The 20,168-nt window shown below is 45.5% G+C and overlaps 1 protein-coding gene across 2 annotated transcripts; it reads left to right on the forward strand.

Annotated features, from left to right (window-relative positions):
- The first annotated feature begins 3,212 nt into the window (after positions 1–3,212).
- On the forward strand, positions 3,213–19,321 carry LOC139404884 (trichohyalin-like). Of its 2 annotated transcripts, none has more exons than XM_071147416.1 (15): positions 3,213–3,332; positions 4,221–8,452; positions 10,341–10,392; positions 10,682–10,731; positions 14,746–15,146; positions 15,316–15,476; positions 15,622–15,774; positions 15,897–16,026; positions 16,144–16,218; positions 16,323–16,412; positions 16,539–16,681; positions 16,847–16,990; positions 17,124–17,194; positions 17,299–17,403; positions 17,607–19,321. In XM_071147416.1, exons 2-15 carry the CDS (start codon positions 4,243–4,245, stop codon positions 17,747–17,749), a joined length of 5,928 nt encoding a protein of 1,975 aa, XP_071003517.1. In that variant the 5' UTR covers positions 3,213–3,332; positions 4,221–4,242; the 3' UTR covers positions 17,750–19,321. The 2 variants fall into 2 exon arrangements, with proteins under 2 accessions (XP_071003517.1, XP_071003518.1); XM_071147417.1 differs by having other exon boundaries at positions 4,221–7,663; positions 17,607–17,888.
- Positions 19,322–20,168: the final 847 nt, after the last annotated feature.

The following is a 20,168-nucleotide window of genomic DNA, read 5'->3' on the forward strand; positions in this document are numbered from 1 at the left end:
CAGGAAATATCGACGGGCTGTAGTGGAGCGTGTTGAGAGTTTCAAGTTCCTTGGTGTCCACATAACCAACACACTATCATGGTCCAAACACACCAAGGCAGTCATGAAGAGGGCACGACAACACCTTTTCCCCCTCAGGAGACTGAAAAGATTTGGCATGGGACCCAGATCCATCCAGGACCTATATACTAGGCGGTGTCAGAGGAAGGCAGAAAAAAATTGTCAAAGACTCCAGTCACCCAAGTCAGACTGTTCTCTCTGCTACCGCACAGCAAGCAGTAGCAGAGTGCCAAGTCTAGGTTCAAAAGGCTTCTACCCCCAAGCCATAAGACTGCTGAACAATTCATCAAAGGCCACCTGGACTATTTACATTGACCCCATTTGTTTTTACACTGCTGATACTAGCTGTCTATTATCTGTGCATTGTCACTTTACCCCAACCTACATGTGGAAACTATCTTGACTAACCTGTACCCCTGCACATTGACTCGGTACTGGTACCCCTTGTATATAGCCTCGTTATTGTTGTGTACTTTTATTGTCCTACATTTACTGAAGTTAATTTAGTAAATATTTTCTAAGCTCTATTTCTTGAACTGCATTGTTGGTTAAGGGCTTTTAAGTAAGCATTTCACGGTAAGGTAACATCTGTTGTATTCGGCCCATGTGACAAATAACATTTGATTTGATAATACTACACTTCTGACATACATCTTGTTCTTGCCTTGTCAAGGTACGCCATTTAACTGTCTGTAACAATCTCTGAACATTCAGCACAAACCCCTCTGGATGTAGCACTCAACAGTGCCTCCCGCTTGTAAAGCAGCTGTTTTATCTTGATGTTCTTCTCATCAAAGCTACCGCAACGCTTTTCCATTTCATACAAGCGCGCTCTCTTTCTCCCGATTCCTTGTTTCGTTTGCTGTGAAACAGCACAGTAGTGGTCATGTTCCTCCCTTGACGGCTTCACAACCCTGTCAGCTGATTTGGGAATTTGTAGTTGGGAAGTGCTTGGTAAGGGTGGCAAGAACGAACGAACATCACACAGTAAGTGATGTTCTGAATTTAAACCCTCGCCATTCTCTCGTGTTTTCCCATGACTTTAGCCAGTGTAAATCAGTGAAACGACATTGATGGCTTCAGCAATGCACAGCTTCAAATCAAATCACATTGTATTTGTCAAATGCGCCGAATACAACAGGTGTAGTAGACCTTACAGTGAAATGCTTACTTACAAGCCCTTCACCAACAATGCAGTTTTAAGAAGAATAGGTGTTAAGTAAAAAATAGATAAGTAAAAAATAAAAGTAGCAAATAATTAAAGAGCAGCAGTAAAATAACAATAGCGAGGCTAAATACAGGGGGCACTTGCACAGAGTCAATGTGGGGGGCACCGGTTAGTCGAGGTAATTGAGGTCATACTTACATGTAGGTAGAGTTAAAGTGACCAAGCATAGATAATAAACAGAGTAGCAGAAACTTAAAAGATGATATAGGTTTAGGATGATATAGTTGATATAGGATCTAAAATACAATAAGGCTGTCTGTCTTTATTTATAAATAATATGTTTAAGGCCTGAATGGACCAGTCATGTGCATCATCACACAGATCAGAGGTCTGATACCATACACACAGTTTAAAACAGGAGAGATGTTTGATGTGGGTGGAAGTCACATGGATGTCTACCATGGCTGAATGTGTCACTAAATTCAACATGATGACCATTCTTCCCACTCTTCCGAGGAACCTCAACTCAGCTGACAGTGAACTAACTACATCAAGCGCACAATGGAATAGACAAAAGTATGTTCCAGGATCAACAATGTTTCTTCACTGATCACTGTGTGGAGTGGTGATGGTGATATAGTCCAAACCTGTTTTCTCTGTCTGATTGTCACTAACCTAATTGGCATCCTCCTTCAGGCATTTACATGAAAGGATTAGAGGTAGCCCACCACTTAATTTATTGGTTTAAACAGAGTGCATGCACTCCAGGTATGTTTGATCTTGGGATGAGGGTACAATAGGATTATCTACAGGTGGAACGGACAGATGTGAAAATACAGTTTCTTCTCCACAAATATTTTTCAACAGACTCGATTAGTTTCTTTCCCCCCAAAATTATTTTCATCATTCAATTGTCATTGATTGCTGTCTCCCATCCTGAGGGGGTGTAGCTTCCCTCCACTCTGACACCCCACCCTCATTGAACCCCAGGCCTGAAAATACCAGAGGAAAGGAGCATTACAATACATCTATCTGACACCTTATCTTATGGATTTACATGATTTAGTGATCTTATAGATTCCAGTAATTCCTCATGGTTAATAAAAAGACTGTTTACATACTTAAATCATTGGTATTTGTAATGACTCGGGCCCCAAGATTTCCTAATTAGGTCACGTGGTCAGGGTAAACTCCTGGCCGCTAGCAACGCTGACAGTACAGCTGACATATATATAAGTCCTTCTTCCTTTTCTGTCATTTCCCAATCCTGTTACTGTGATCTGAAGAACTAGCTTTCCTTTCCCAATTTACTACTTCTCCATGAATTGTTAGGGAAGTTTTTATAAGCCTGCTGTAGGCTGTGTTGGTGGTTTGTTTGCTGAATCACTGTGTGAGTGTGTTCTCACTCCTCTTTGCCTCCCCTCCCCCTTCCTTGATTCTAGAATCTACAACCCTTACCTGCCTTAAGTGTGCTATGCAGACACACCCGGAAATCCTGCTTCAACCAATCACAGACAAGGGAGAGACACCCAGGAGGTGTACTTCCTGTATTTGGTGAGAGAGGAATGGAGCAGGAGAGAGAGAGATAGTGAGTCAGCGAGCTTTATCTCGGGGTCAACAGTAACTGATCACGTCAGTGTTGGAGGAAGGAGAACAGATTGATTTGTGGGATGAAGTCCGCAGCCTTTCATTTGCTTTGTCCAGATTCCTCTGTTCATTAACAGCGGCTGTGAAGACAAGACAGAGACAAAAAGAGGAGGGGGAAGATAAGTGTCAATCTGTTAAGACTTGTTTGGGAATTTGAGCAGGGAAGGAGGGAGGAGGGGTGAAACAGCAAGAGGGAGAAGAGCAGAGGGGAGAGGTTGACAGACAGACCGAGAAGGAAACCGATGCGGAGAGAGACAGAGGGTCAGGATTGGATTAAAGTTTAAATAGAACTTTGTTCGCCATTCTGACGCACCCCCGCCCCCCCCCCCCCCCCCAGCAGATCTGGAGAGGAAGGAGGATTGCTTGTGTTGTGCAATCGTTGTTAGTTTACACTACTGAACTAACTGAGAGCTGCAGAGAGAAGGGAGACTGGACATCTCTAGCGTACTAAACTCAGGTGAGTCCCTCAGATCTCTTTACTGTGTTTCTCTACTGATCTACCAGTCATTCTACAGTTCTAACATTGATTCATGGCTAATTTGTCTAGTGGTTTATGTGTTACATGTGTTTTCATTGTGTGTAAGAGAGTCCTGTTTTAGGGTTAGTTGGTGTGTTGAGCGATGTTATGTGGACTGTGCTATGCAGACGTGTGCTGAACGTTGTTATGTGGACTGTGCTATGCAGACGTGTGCTGTGCTGTGTTCAGTAAATCAGTGTTCCCAGGTGTCACATAATCTGCTAGGCTGTTTCTGTCATTATCTACAACACTTTGCTGTTGGCTCTATTGTTGTATATATACTTGGTGCTTATTAAAGGGAAAATGTCATTTTTGAGTGGATGTTCCCTTTAAATTAACTCAAGCAGTTAGCAGTAGAATCTATTGAGTTAAAGTGTATTGATTACAGGGTTGGCTTTTGTGGGTTGGCTATTAATTGTTGTCTGACTATGTTGTGATGCTGTGGTCTCAAACTGATCGCATAAACACATTGTTGCTTGTGATTCTTATCATCATAACACCTACAGTTATAACACATTGGACTTGTGTTGTATTATAGTATTTTCACCTTTTTGTAATTTAATTTTTTTTTACTACCTATTTGAATAAATGAATAGTGAAGCATTGGTCAGGGCTGGTAAAGACACTATTCAGCTTCAGTGTTTGAGGACCACAATAGGCCTAATGCTGTTGTTAACCTTCCATTTTCATTGATCTCAACATTCCTTTATCTCTATTTAGTGATTGAAAGTGTTTCTACTTCAAGTGATTATATTGGTTGTAGCAGTATCCTTGCAGAATGTCCAGATTGTGATGAATTATACATTAATGAATATTACCGTCTTTCAGGTTCTAAAAAAAGTATGTTACCATGGGGACCAAACGTCCCAGTCTGACTCCCTTTGATACATTTGATCCATCCAATCAAAGCGCTTCCTACCGGAACCCTCAGCCAATCAGCCAGATCTACCGCGAAACAAGTCCCAGACCTGGAACTGTGGCCCGGACAGACCGAGACAGGGAGAGGATCCAAGAGGAGGAATGGAGGAGAGAAAGAGAAATGGAGAGATTGAAGGACAAAACAAGAAATAGAAGAAAAGAGATGGAACCCGGACCAAGAGAGAGGAACAGAGAGGAGTGTGCCCTCATATCTAGAGGGAGGGAGGAGGAAAGGGAATGGAGAGAGAGAGAAAGGGGGGGAGCGGGAGAGAGACGTGCCAATGGAAGACCTACTTCAAATCTGGAGATCAGGAACCACAGAGACAGAGAAAAGGAGAGAAAGAAAGGAGACACGTTTCCTAGAATGGTAAAACATAGCAAAGAGAGAGACAGACGAATGAGTGCATTTGTGGAGGAAGATGTGGGGAAAGAAGGAATGAGACAATTGGAGAGACCGAAGGGAACAGAGATGGATGACTGGGAGAGAGAACGAGAGACAGCAGCAAAGATACAGTGGTATCGAGATGCAGAGAGGGACTTCCAAAGGCACAGAGAGAGGGAGAGGGAGAAGGAGAGAATCAGGGCACAGGAGGACAGAGAGAAAAATGGAGGAAAGCCCATGGAGGATAAGACAGTGAGACGGAGGGAGAGAGCGAGGGAAGCGGAGCCAGATTTCAGAGAGAGGAGAAGAGAGAGGGACTCAAAGGGTAATGACCTACGGAGCAAAAGAGAGAGGTATATGGATGGAGAGAGAGAGAGGTCAAAACTCTGGCAGGGAGAAAGAGAGGATGGAAGAAGAGAGGGAGATTCACAGAACTATTCCGATAGAGAGGGCAGGGATGGAAGGAGGGAAGGAAATACCGAGGGACAGAGGGACACCAGGAGTGAGGGAGACAGTGATGGAGAGAAGAGGAAAGAGAGAGTGAGAGATGACAACAGAAGAGAACTGAAACATCTGCACAGTAAAAGTGAGGGGGACACTGAGGGGAACGCAGCATGGGATAGAGTGAGGGAGAAAGAGAAGGAGAGACAGAAATGGAGAGGGGGGGAGATATACAGAGAGAGGGATGGAAGGAGAGATGCTTATAGACAGAGAGTTAGGGAAGGGGACAGGGATGGAAAGAGTGACATGGAGAGATACAGAGAGAGGGACAGGAGAAAAGTGAGGGAAGTGGAGAGAGAGAGGGATGAGGTGAGAGAAGGGGGCAGGCGAGAGGACAGACCAAGGGAAAGGAGGGACCTAGAGAAAGTGAGGGTGGGAACACAGCCCAATGTAACTGGAGAGAGAAGGAAGCGGATGGATGGAGAGAGATTCAGAGAGAGGGAGAGATATTCCAAGGGGGAGGATGAAGAGAGGAGGCGCAGGGAGAAGAGGGACAGAGAGACAGATCTCAAAAGGGAGGGAGGAGCAGACGGAGCTAGTCGATCGCTGAGCGAGACAGCCCCAAGGGTGCCACCACGAGTCCAGAGCAGCGGAGAATGGAGCAGTGACATAGAGAAGGAAAGAAAATGGAGAAGAGGAAGAGAAAGTCATGAAGAGAAGGAGTCAGAGGGAGAGAAGGATGTGGACAGGGGGCAGAGAGACTGTAGTGAAAGAGAGAGACCAGATAGAGTGAGGGGGAGAGAAGAAGGAAAGGAAGAGACGATACCAAAGCGCCCTGAGCAGAGGAGGATGTGGTTATTACCACAGAGGGTCAGATATAACAAAGACTCCTCTTTAGAGGATGAGGTTATAGAGCGAGAAAGAGATAGGCACACTAACAGATGGAGAGAGAGAAGTGAAGAAGAGGACAGATCCGTGGAACAAAGGGCAGGCAGAGAAAAAGAGAGGAAGACAGAGGGAGAAGGACAAGAGGACAGGTCGGTGGAACAAAGAAAGTCCATAGATGAAGAGAGAGAAGCTGAGAGGGAGGGAGGGAGGGAGAGGTATTTGGAGAGAGGGTTAAATGTAGATGAAGACGATGAGACAGAAGCCTGGAGGAGTTATAGCAGAGGAGAGGAACACCAGACTTACAGCGATGGAGAGAGAGAGGAACGCTGGCAGAGGGACAGGGAGACGGAGAGAGAGAATGTGACAGATAACACAGAAGGTGACAGAGAGGAAGAAGGAGGAAGTGATAGATATACACTCTTCGAGAGCGATGGAGGAAGTGATAGAGAGTGGGAAGGAGAGAGGGATAGAATCCCTTCCTCTGAGGACGGCTTTATCACTGTGTCCAGTGGTGGAGAAGAGGAGTTTGAGGACTGCAAGGAATTCTTGGAAGTTGGGGTTGCTATTCATGTTACCAGGCAACCTGTTGGAGAGATGAAGAGAGGTGGAGGGAGAAGACATGAAAGAGAGAGAGATAGAACAGAAGAGAGGACAGAGCAAAAGGATGATGCAGTGGTGGGAGAGGTGAATGGAAAGGGGAAGAAGCAACCAACCTATGTATTCTGTGTGATTGGGCAAACACTGCCCAGGTCAAAACCCAATCAGACAGCAGTCTTGGGTGACATGGAATCAGAGCGGACCAATCAAAATCCTGGATATGGTCATAGGGACAGTGATGACATCACACACCTCCCTCATGAGAACCCTTCCAGAGATGGAGACCAAGGGGCAGAGGATGAGAGAAAAATAGTGAGGGATGAGATCCATGTGCCAAAGGAGGAGAGAACAGACACAGAAGAGAGCTCCATAGTGGACGTCAGTCACACCACCCTAGAACGAGAGAGCGGAGAACGACTGAAGGTCATGGAGGAGAACCCATACGCTGAGATAGAGCGAAGGAGGAACTCTGAGACCGAAAAACTCCTCAAAGAGTGGAGAGAAAGACATGAAGAGTACACAGAAACAAGAGAGAGGGACCCAACAGACAGGAGGAGGACAGAACCAGAGATAGGTCCATCTTCACATCCCAGTGGAGAGTACCACCACCATGGGATCCCTGTAGTTGACCAAGCCACCTCTGACCAAAATGACCCTGGAGTGATGAGCCCAGAGGAAGCTGTGGCCATCCAAATCTGTATAAGTGGAGCCTGGAGCACAGAAGAGGAGGCCAAGCGCCACTCCCAGGCCTCACACATGAAGTGGGCCAAGAACGTATTGAGCGAAATCCTTGGCAGCTCGGAGGAACCAGCCCTCAGCAACCCCCAGCCAGAGTCACAGGGAAGTCAAGAGGTCAGCCAGACTGCGAGAGGGACCGAGAGGGTAGAAGAGGAGCTAGAGGAAGAAAAGAATGAGACGCTAGAGGGGGGAGGAGCCTCAACCGTCTACGCCACGGTTCAGAAGAGGAAGAAGCGTGGGAGGAAGTTGGTGGAGGAGAGGCTGGCTGAACGGGAGGCAGAGCCAGGGAAGCTGGAGGATGAGAGAGGTACAGGGGAGAAACTAACAGACGTGCATGCTGAGGCTTTCACAGCTATGCTTGGTGATGGCAAACCCATAGACATGCATGCTGCCCTGACCCTACACAATACTCATGGTGACACACCTACAGACACACAGGGAGAGGAGGTGGAGGGTAACAATGTGTGTGCGGACAGACAAACAGACAGTCATATACATATCCAGGTAGAGATGGTGACAGAGGATGAGGGTGAGATGGAGAAAGGGGTCGAAGTTGGGGACAAGGTTCATATACTGGATGCAGAGAAAGAAGCGACTTCCCAGAAAGAGGAAGATCTGTTTCTCTCTGTGAGCAACACCCTGTACAAACCGACCAGCTGCCCCAGCCTTATATACAACCCTGATTCAGAACAACCTATCACCACCACAGAGGAAAAGACGGAGGAAGAAGGGGAGAAAGAGAGGACTGTGGGAGAGGGGGAAGAGAATAGTGTGGTAGAGAGGAAGCAGGAAAGGAGGATTGAGGATGGGACCGAGGACAGGGGGAACGTGGGAGAGGCGACTGAGGAAAGGAAAGTGGAAAGGGAGGAGGAGAAGAGGCTAGGAGGGGAAGAGGAGAGGATGAGGGAGGGCAAAGAAGAGAGTAAAAAAACGGGAGGAGGGGGGGTGAAGAGCACTTGTAGCTTCCAAGATTTGGGCACCGATGTTCGGTATAGGAGGCGGGGGTTCCGCAAGACAACAGAAAGAAGAAACGAGGAAGAAGAAGAAGGAAGAGGAGATGCGAGGGATCGCAGAACAAGAATATTCCAGGCGTCAGGTGAGACAGACAGAAAGAGACGGAGGAATAAATCAAGAGAAAAGCAGCTCAACACCTCACACAGATTAACATTAGAACATCCTAATTATGATCTTAATACTCAACACCTCACACAGATTAACATTAGAACATCCTAATTATGATCTTAATACTCAACACCTAACACAGATTAACATTAGAACATCCTAATTATGATCTTAATACTCAACACCTCACACAGATTAACATTAGAACATCCTAATTATGATCTTAATACTCAACACCTAACACAGATTAACATTAGAACATCCTAATTATGATCTTAATACTCAACACCTCACACAGATTAACATTAGAACATCCTAATTATGATCTTAATACTCAACACCTAACACAGATTAACATTAGAACATCCTAATTATGATCTTAATACTCAACACCTAACACAGATTAACATTAGAACATCCTAATTATGATCTTAATACTTAACACCTCACACAGATTAACATTAGAACATCCTAATTATGATCTTAATACTCAACACCTCACACAGATTAACATTAGAACATCCTAATTATGATCTTATTACTCAACACCTCACACAGATTAACATTAGAACATCCTAATTATGATCTTATTACTCAACTCATTTCATGATCATCTCAAATCATCTCATTTTGTCAACCTAACCAAACCTTTTAGAACGCCAGACAGAAGAGTTCAAACGTTTTCATTTGAAGACAGTTATATAAACAAATGTTAATTATTAGTTATTGATACCCACATGAAAAAATACTATAGTATACTATGGTATAAATACTATATTATAAACCAGGTGTTTCGAGCCCTGAACGCTGATTGTCTGAAAGACGTGGTATAACAGACTGTCTAACACTGGTATGACAAAAAAGTACTTTTTACTGTTCTAATTACGTTGGTAACCAGTTTATAATAGCAATAAGGCATAAGGCATTGTGGTATTTGGCCAGTATACCGCAGCTAAGGGCTGTATCCAGGCACTCCTCGATGCGTCCTGCATAAGAACAGCCCTTAGCCGTGGTATATCAGCCATATACCACTACCCATCGGGCCTAATTGGCTTAAGTATTCGCTGTAGTATTTTTGCAGAATACTGGAATATTTACTGTAGTATTTACAGTTAACTATAGTATAAATACTGTAGTAAAATAACGGTAGTATATACAAAAGTAATTCATGTAGTGTTTTTGCGAATTGTAATGTACTGTAGTATTTACTGGAGTGTTTTTGTGGACATTACTGTAGTATTTACTATAGTATGTTACAACATTGTAATATTCTATAGTAAACTGTAGTATTTTTTTCATGTGGGATCTCACAAAAATCTTAATGAGATCCAACCTCTGATGCTAACTAACCCAACCTTACCACAACTGTGGAATTCTGTTTTGCTGTTTAAATTTCCTTATCTTGAGGTGTGAATTTCATCATCAGTTCATTGAAGTGATTTTATGCAGATACTTATAAGAAACTGCCATCAGCTGAGTCACTGAAATGGGGGAAGGAGGTGGGGGAAATGGAGGATGACAGTGGAGGTGGGGACAGAGTGGCAATCACAGAATCTCGCAATAAATAGGCAGGGTTAGACTGTCTGGAACCAGAACTCATTCCTCCTCCATGACTCTTCTAGCCATTCTATCCCAGCTCTGTTGTCAGTTCAGTAGTTATGTTTAGAGCACACCACCTAGAGTGGAACACAGCTAGGGGAGTTCTGCAAACAAACCCATCCTTGTTTCTGTAACCAAAACAGCTCTGCCTGTTCTGTAGGCCATATTGGGCTGAGCTGTTCTCAGCCACAGTATATTACATTATTGGGTTATGTTGCTCTACCTCTCTGGACTACACTGGAACCAATATGTTCTGCTTCCAGATGATGATGAGGAAGAGGAGGTGAACTTCAACTGGGGAGATGTGGATCTGAGGTGAGTAGAAGATAGCAGGGGGAGGGAGGGGGCACATGTAATGTAGGTGCACTGGGCTACCACAGTGACTGTGTGTTTTACATGGCCACTTCCCATGTATAGAGTCAGTCTTTTGATGTCATGCATGCAATAAGTACCGTTAGATCGTTTGCCTGCAATTTAACCCTAACACTAGGCTGTGTTAGTTAGTGCCTGAGTTAAAATAGTAGAGATAAAATGTACCACACTACTTCTGTAGATGAAGTGTGGACGATTCCCTGACTTGACTCCTGTCTCTCACTCTGTCCAGGAATGTCACGGATACCATCAGAATGGCTAGGAGGAACTCCAAATTTTACAGTGAGTATCTCTGCTTTACCTCTACTGCACTACTTCTACTGCTCTGCCTCTACTGCACTACCTCTACTTCTACTGCACTACATCTACTGCTCTGCCTCTACTGCACTACCTCTACTTCTACTGCACTACTTCTACTGCTCTGCCTCTACTGCACTACCTCTACTTCTACTGCACTACACATCTACTGCACTACTTCTACTGCACTACCTCTACTTCTACTGCACTACTTCTACTGCACTACCTCTACTGCACTACTACTTCTACTGCACTACCTCTACTGCACTACTTCTACTGCACTACCTCTACTGCACTACTTCTACTGCACTACCTCTACTGCACTACCTCTACTGCACTACTTCTACTGCACTACCTCTACTGCTCTACTTCTACTGCACTACTTCTACTGCTCTGCCTCTACTGCACTACCTCTACTTCTACTGCACTACATCTACTGCACTACCTCTACTGCACTACCTCTACTGCACTACCTCTACTGCACTACTTCTACTGCACTACCTCTACTGCTCTACTTCTACTGCACTACTTCTACTGCACTACCTCTACTGCACTACTTCTACTGCTCTGCCTCTACTGCACTACCTCTACCTCTACTGCACTACTCTACGTCTACTGCACTACCTCTACTGCACTACCTCTACCTGCACTACTTCTACTGCACTACATCTACTGCACTACCTCTACTGCACTACTTCTACTGCACTACTACACTCTACTGCACTACCTCTACTACACTCTACTTACTGCACTACCTCTACTGCACTACTTGTACTGCACTACCTCTACTACACTACTTCTACTGCACTACTTCTACTGCACTACTTCTACTGCACTACCTCTACCTCTACTGCACTACCTCTACGTCTACTGCACTACCTTCTCTTCTACTGCACTGCCTCTTCCTCTACTGCACTACCTCTTCCTCTACTGCACTACCTCTTCCTCTACTGCACTACCTCTACCTCTACTGCACTACCTCTACTTCTACTGCACTACCTCTACTGCACTACCTCTACTTCTACTGCACTACCTCTACTGCACTACCTCTACTTCTACTGCACTACCTCTTCTTCTACTGCACTACTTCTACTGCACTACTTCTACTGCTCTACCTCTACTGCACTACCTCTACTACACTACCTTTACTGCACTACTTCTACTGCACTACCTCTACTGCACTACTCTCTACTGCTCTACTACCTACCTACTACACTACCTCTACTACACTACCTCTACTTCTACTGCACTACCTCTACTACACTACTCTACTGCTCTACCTCTACTGCACTACTTCTACTGCACTACCTCTACTACTGCACTACCTCTACTGCACTACCTCTACTTCTACTGCACTACTTCTTACTTCTACTGCTCTACCTACCTTTACTGCACTACCTCTACTACACTACCTTTACTGCACTACTTCTACTGCTCTACCTCTACTGCACTACCTCTACTACACTTCTACCTACTGCACTACCTCTACTTCTACTGCACTACTTCTACTGCACTACTGCTCTACTTCTACTGCACTACTGCACACTCTCTACTACCTACCTTTACTGCTCTACCTCTACTGCACTACCTCTACTACACTACCTTTACTGCACTACTTGTACTGCTCTACTTCTACTGCACTACCTTTACTGCATTACTTCTACTGCACTACCTCTACTACCTACCTTTACTGCTCTACCTCTACTGCACTACCTCTACTACACTACCTACTGCACACTACCTACCTCTACTGCACTACCTCTACTACACTACCTTTACTGCACTACTTGTACTGCTCTACTTCTACTGCACTACCTCTACTGCACTACCTCTACTACCTACCTTTACTCTACTTCTACTGCTCTACCTCTACTGCTCTACTGCACTACCTTTACTGCATTACTTCTACTGCACTACCTCTACTACCTACCTTTACTGCTCTACCTCTACTGCACTACCTCTACTACACTACCTTTACTGCACTACCTGTACTGCTCTACTTCTACTACACTACCTCTACTACACTACCTCTACTTCTACTACACTACCTTTACTGCACTACTTGTACTGCTCTACTTCTACTGCACTACTTCTACTGCACTACCTCTACTTCTACTGCACTACCTCTACTGCACTACCTCTACTTCTACTGCACTACCTCTTCTTCTACTGCACTACCTCTACTGCACTACCTCTACTGCACTACCTCTACTACACTACCTTTACTGCACTACTTGTACTGCTCTACTTCTACTGCACTACTTCTACTGCACTACTTGTACTGCTCTACTTCTACTGCACTACCTCTACTACCTACCTTTACTGCTCTACCTCTACTGCACTACCTCTACTGCACTACCTCTACTACACTACCTCTACTGCACTACCTTTACTACACTACCTCTACTGCACTACCTCTACTACACTACCTTTACTGCACTACTTGTACTGCTCTACTTCTACTGCATTACCTCTACTGCACTACCTCTACTACACTACCTCTACTGCACTACCTCTACTACACTACCTCTACTGCACTACCTCTACTACACTACCTTTACTGCACTACTTGTACTGCATTACTTCTACTGCACTACCTCTACTACCTACCTTTACTGCTCTACCTCTACTGCACTACCTCTACTGCTCTACCTCTACTGCACTACCTCTACTACACTACCTTTACTGCACTACTTGTACTGCTCTACTTCTACTGCACTACTTCTACTGCACTACCTCTACTTCTACTGCACTACCTTTACTGCATTACTTCTACTGCACTACCTCTACTACCTACCTCTACTGCACTACCTCTACTACACTACCTCTACTACACTACCTTTACTGCACTACTTGTACTGCTCTACTTCTACTGCACTACTTCTACTGCTCTACTTCTACTGCACTACCTCTACTGCTCTACCTCTTCCTCTACTGCTCTACCTCTTCCTCTTCCTCTACTGCTCTGCCTCTCTTTTCTCTCCTTCATCCCTGAGGCACTCACATCCACTTTCACACATCCACTTCTCTGCAATGTATTTTATATGTAATAATATGATAGTAATGTTAGTTCAATAGCACCTTTTATGCTACAATGAGCAGAGAGAGCTAGTCTTGTGTTTATGGCTATGTAGGTATGGAATCTGTGAAGGCACATGTATTTCTAGGTTGACTACGCTCCTTGTAATTTGAAATGAAAAAGTCAGTAAAATCAAACAAGATACTTCCACAGACAGATATCATCTGCCAGTGAAGGTACTGTTAAACAAACGTGTCCACAGACAGATTGAATCTGAGACTAGACATGACTGTATAGCAGTGTACTGTGAGTCCCAAGACAGACTTCTTCCTGTGAATGGCTTAATCATGTATACAGTGTGTGCTTGATCCCTTTCTGTATTTTCCCAGATTGTTTTCCAGCTCAAACATGTTGTAGGTTTCTTCCACGGAACCTATAAACTGTAGGATTTCATTTTCTGTTCTACTTTCCGACCCAATCGTTTAAACATACCAACATGGCAGCAGGTTTGCAGGTCTATGAGTCATGGTGAAATTGTATGAAATGGGGCAGGTGTGTGTGTGTGCGTGCGTGTGTGTGTGTGTGCGTGCGCTCCAGGCCACAGGCAGGTTTGTGCAGGTATTCATATCTCTTAACGCCAATTAATATCAACTGTTGCTGCTACAGCATAGCATTTCAAGAAGTGTAAAATGCAAACCATACACTCTGGCTAACCCACTTCTCTGTCTCTCTCTACCTTTCCCTCTCTTGATATTTCTCCCCCTAACTCTGTTTTTCTTCTCACTGTCCTCTTACTGTCTTCCACTTTCTCCTTTGCTTTCTTTCTCTGCCTCTCTCTCACTTGTCCTCTTCATTAACACCCATCCTGTCCCTGTCTAACTTTTCTCTCTCTCTTACTCTACTCATCTCTCTCGTCACCTCTCTTTGCCTCCCCTCTTTTCTCTCTTCCCTCTCCCCTCCTCTCCCTCACCCCCTCTCAGATTCCCAGCTCTACCAGGAGTACAGTGAGACGGCTCAGAACAGGGAGATCCTCAGTCAGTCTTGCTCTGACGCCCTCTCCATCTACGAGGAGCTCCCTGTCCCCCTGTCCCCCGTAACCCCCTCTCTGGCCCCCTCGCTTCCTCCGGCTCGCAGGCCTTTACCCTGTCTCCCCCCAGTCATCCACCCCCACTCTCTGTCCCACTCTGGCTCTACCTCCAGTGGCACCAGTGCCAAGTTCCTACCCGTACCACAGCCGCCCCAGCCCCCCCCGGCCAGGCCTTCCTCTCCCCGCCTCTCCATCTCCCTCACCCAGTCCCCCAGCCTGTGGCAAGAGATCCCTGAGGTCAGGAGCAGTGCTGCGTTTGGGGAGCTGACTAACGACCAGAGACGCCTGCAGGAGGTAAACAAAAACAAACAGTTGACCCTTCAACCAGCGATGTCGATGATGACATTTGCCAGGGGCCTAGTAGCTAATGTTGATTTCCTAGAGCCTGGATCTATGGGTCCTTGGGGTAGTTGGAACAGTGCCTGTAATCCCCCCTCTCCTCTTCCTTTCTTCTTCCTGTCAGGTGCAGTTTGAGGTTGTAACTTCAGAAGCGTCATACTGTCGTAGTCTGGATATTGTGGTGGATCACTTTGTCAAGTCTAAGCAGCTCGGGGAGCTGTTGACTACTCAGGACAGGAGCTGGCTGTTCTCCAGGCTGGCTGATGTCCGAGCCATCAGCCACAGGTGAGAGGACTGGGACTTATTTGTTTGTTCCTCAAACTAGCAAACCCACAGACTGAATGTCACGGGCCTCTCTATGCCCCTCTTTATATATTGTTTCTGTCAACGTTTACCTCGTAGTCTTTCTCTGTATTTGTTGTTCTCGTAGTTTTCTGTCGAAGCTGGAAGAGAGGGTGGAATCTGATATGATGCACTTCACCGTGTGTGACATCATCGCTCGCCACTGTCAACGCTTCAAGAAGGTCTACGTGCCCTACCTCACCAACCAATCATATCAGGATGCCACTTACCAGAGACTCATGTGAGTCCTCCCCCAGGGTTCACTGACTGGACTCTTTCTGACACTCTTTGTATTACTGCACATTTATATGTGTTTACGTTGACTTACAAACAGCACCTTCTTTCTCTCTGTCTGCCTTGCAGGGATGAGAACCAAGGGTTCAGGCGGGTAGTGGAGAAGTTGGAACGCAGTCCAGTGTGTCAGCGCCTTCCTCTTCGCTCCTTCCTCATCCTCCCCTTCCAGAGGATCACACGAATCAAACTCCTTGTGCAGGTGTGTTTGTGTGACTGTGTGTATGTTTTAAGTGCACAATCAAAGTACGCAACTCCTTATAATCCTCTCTTCGACTCGGTCTCATTCTCCCCATTTCTCTCTGTATTTTTGCCTCAGAACATTGTGAAGAGAACAGCCCAAGGCACAGAGGAGGAGGTCCAGGCCATCAAAGCTATGAAGCTACTGGAGAGGGTATGTTACACCCCCCCCCCCCCCTTCTTCTGGTGGTGCACTGTTACATTATGTAGCCAAGAGATAGCTGTTAACCATCTCTCTTCTCTCTCTCTGTCCTTCAGTTGATCCAGGAGAGCAATGACAGTATTACTCAGATGAAGAGCATTGAGTCGCTGGTCTCTCTCAGTGCCAGAGTGGACTTTGAATGCAGGGTGTGTAATAAACTACATCTCCCACGATCCCCTGCTTTACATGCTGTCCCTTGAACATGTGTTGAACTGATCACAATAAAAAGTTACAATACAAGTACAAGTTTAACCTATGTGTGTGTGTTGTAGACTCTCCCCCTGGTCAGTCAGTCTCGTAGGCTGGTGAGAGAGGGACCGGTGACTGAGATGATGGATTTCTCTCTGAAGGAGACAGAGAGGAGTGTCTACCTTCACCTCTTCAATGACTACCTGCTGCTGTCGCTGAACAAAGAGTGAGTCCCCTCAGACAAACACACTCACACAACGAACCAAAGCAAACCAAGCATTAGGAAATCTAGACCGATAGGACTTTCTATTGACATTAAGGTTTTTTTATGTTCTCATCATTGGGCATTATTTACTCTCCACTCCTCTCCCCTTCTCCTCCCTCGCTCTAGGGGGGGCAGGTTCACGGTGATAGACCATGCTCCAGTGTCAGAACTGCGAGCTGAGAACTGTCGGGTCAAACTGCACTCTCTAGAGAAGAACCTTTTCCGCCTCCACCTTAACAAGAAAGCCCTGCTACTTAGCACCGACACACAGTAAGACAGAGAGGGTTGTGTGTGTGTGTGAGTGTGTGCCTGTGTGTGAGTGTGTTACAAAGAATGAGAGTAGTTTAATCCACAGGTGTGTCTTATTGTGTGTAAAAAAGTGTGTTTTCTTGTGATCTTTCAGAGGTGATAAACTGCGTTGGATCTCAGCGGTCTCCAGGCCCCATCCTGTTATTGACTACTCTGCAGAACAAGGTGGGTTGAAAATTGCTATATTGCCATCCAGCCTAGCATGGCCAGACAATGGGGACATCTTGACCCTGTTGTATTTGACCTCTGACCCTCTCTCCCACTCACAGACTTCACACAGATGCAGTGCGTCCGAGCCTTCGTTGCCCACCAACCAGATGAGCTGTCCCTGGAGAAGGCTGAGGTCATTCTCGTCCACCAGCAGAGCAGCGACGGTAAGGAAGACAGAACCACCCACTTCCTGATTGGTTGTGGGAATACACATCTCCATACCTCAGTGTTTTTGAGTGCTACAAATGTGTTGCTTTTTTAGTTGCTTTTTGTTAAAACTCTTTCCCTTCTCCCCCTCCTCTTTCCTCTCCCCCTCCCTGTTTCCCTCTCTCGCTCTCTCCCTCTACCTCTATCTGTCATTCCTCAGGTTGGGTGGAGGGGACCAGGCTGTCAGACAGACACAGGGGATGGACTCCTGAGTCCCATTTGGAAACCATAGCCAGCCTCAGGGTCCGACAGCGCAACCTGCTGGATGCTCTAAAAATTACCACAGCTACGGCTGCAGTATGACAAACCATCCACTGTCTGACTGCGCTGGGGGAATCCTAGTCACTGTGTATCAATGTGGTGGAGTTACTGGGGACATGTGGATTTGGACAGTGGATGAAACATAGTGTTTCTGGAGTTGTCCTTCCCGGCCTCAGCCTGCTTATTGGGGATGAATGGCAAGGGGATGAATGGCTTTAGAGGGGGTGCCTTAGAGAGAGGCACTGGACTGACATGAATACCTTTAACACTTGCAGGAGTGTCAACGTAAATTATTGGAAGGGTTTTGGAGGTGTCTGGGAGTGTCTAGGGTAGCCTTGTAAATCAAACCTTGCGAATGAATGCCGATTGACTGTTACAGGATCTATTGGAAATCAGCCATCTAAGAACATCAGTGGATTGAGGACCTGTGGCCCCGGAGAAGGACAGAAGTTTCTCCATAACTACTTTACTTGGGGACTTTAAAAAGACATGGTATGGGGCCTTCCGAGTGGCGCAGCGGTCTAAGGCCGCTACAGGTCACTACAGACCTGGGTTCGATCCCAGGCTCTGTCACAGCCGGCCACGACCCGGGAGACCCATGAGGCGGCATACAATTGGCCCAGCGTCGTCCGGGTTAGGGGAAGGTTTGGCCGGCTGGGATGTCCTCGTCCCATTGTGCTCTAGTGACTCCTGCACGCTGACTTCGTTTGCCAATTGTACAGTGTTTCCTCCACATTGGCTGGCTTCTGGGTTAAGCAAGCAGTTTTGGAAGACGCCTGGCTCTCGACCTTCGCCTCTCCCGAGTCCGTACAGGAGTTGCAGCGATGAGACAAGACTGTAACTACCAATTGGATATCACAAAAAAGGGGTAAAAAGTACAAAAACAAAAATAAGACATGGTATGTGTTTTGCAATAGAGGTTATTGTATTTGAAGAAAATGTTTCTACATATTCAGGGAAATGTATTATTTGCGTATATTACAAAGATTTTCATAAATTACTTTTATGGGGGGTACTTATTTGCTGACGGCTCAAATTGAATAGTTCCGCTGCTCTATGTTTACTACATACTTCAGTCTAAGTAAGACTGCCATCGTTGAAGTCGTTTGTGGTGACGTCTAAATGAGGGGTGTTGTACAAAACAAATTAATCAGCTTTAACCAATCAGAGTATCAAAGCCAATGACAAATGTTTTAAACGCCGCTTTACCGACGTGCGCTCTGGATCTGGCCCAACCCATTGGTTTCTGGGACCAATCAGAACGGTTAGAATGTGTTTGCTTTCTAGAAATCGTCAGGGAGGTACTCAGATTCAGATCCGGAGAAGAAACTAATGTCTGTGGGCAAGGAGTAGCATTTGGCTGGAGCAAAGAGTTTGAGTAGCCAGGCAAGGATACTTAATCCCATTTGAGATACAGAAGACTATGAGATAAAGTGAGTTTGCATGCACATTGTTAAGAATGTTGAAAGGGCTGTAAGTGCAATACATTTCCAGGACTGTGCATGTAGCCTACACAATTTGATTTTATGAAAAAGAGGTGCAATGATCAAAATAAGCAGTTCTGTCTGTGTTGAGGAGACTGAGAATGCTTTGGAAATAAATGACAATACTCATGAATATTACTTGTCCTCCACCTGTAAATCAATGTAGGCTTATGTGAAATACATTTTTCCTTTTCTGACTTTTGTTTTTGATAGCAAATAGTGAAATTGGAACAGCAGGAGAACTTGGCCTACGCCACGGACTTTAGGGCTAAAATCAATCGTAGACCCTGGTCAAAGGACTGAACACAACTACGTTTACAGCCCTTCTTCTTCTATGAGGCTTAACGGCGGGTGGCATCCAATTTGTTGCATTACCGCCACCTACTAGACTGGAGTACAACTCCCTTATACTTTGCTTGAAAAATAAAAATGTACTAATTAAATCTAACACTACACTCACTAACAACTCACTCATTTCAAAATTATAAATTGTGTTGGATCTCAGCTGTCTCCGGGCCCCATCCTGTTATTGACTACTCTGCAGAACAAGGTGGGTTGAAAATTGCTATATTGCCATCCAGCCTAGCATGGCCAGACAATGGGGACATCTTGACCCTGCTGTATTTGACCTATGACCCTTTCTGCCACTCAGACTTCACACAGACGCAGTGCATCCGAGCCTTCGTTGCCCACCAACCAGATGACCTGTCCCTGGAGAAGACTGAGGTCATTATCGTCCACCAGCCTACGCCACGACGGTAAGGAAGACAGAACCACCCACTTCCTGATTGGTTGTGGGAATACACAACATCTCCATACCTCAGTCTTATTGTGTTGCTTTTTTTTCCAACACTACACTCACTAACAGTGCACTAATTTCAAAATTATATCAAATAAAATTGACACCCACCTACTCCACTAATTGCATGTATTAATTCCTACCTCATGCCATCGTCATGAAAGGATGGGGCATTACC

The sequence above is a fragment of the Oncorhynchus clarkii genome, unplaced genomic scaffold (assembly GCF_045791955.1).
Source record: "Oncorhynchus clarkii lewisi isolate Uvic-CL-2024 unplaced genomic scaffold, UVic_Ocla_1.0 unplaced_contig_271_pilon_pilon, whole genome shotgun sequence".
NCBI classification, from domain to species: domain Eukaryota; kingdom Metazoa; phylum Chordata; class Actinopteri; order Salmoniformes; family Salmonidae; genus Oncorhynchus; species Oncorhynchus clarkii.

Coding starts and splice junctions, on each gene's coding strand:
- LOC139404884 (XM_071147416.1), top strand. CDS start 4,243: ATGGGGACCAAACGTCCCAGTCTGACTCCCTTTGATACATTTGATCCA. Junction 10,393..10,681: donor TGGGGAGATGTGGATCTGAG/GTGAGTAGAAGA, acceptor CACTCTGTCCAG/GAATGTCACGGATACCATCA. Junction 16,413..16,538: donor GAGTGGACTTTGAATGCAGG/GTGTGTAATAAA, acceptor TGTGTGTTGTAG/ACTCTCCCCCTGGTCAGTCA.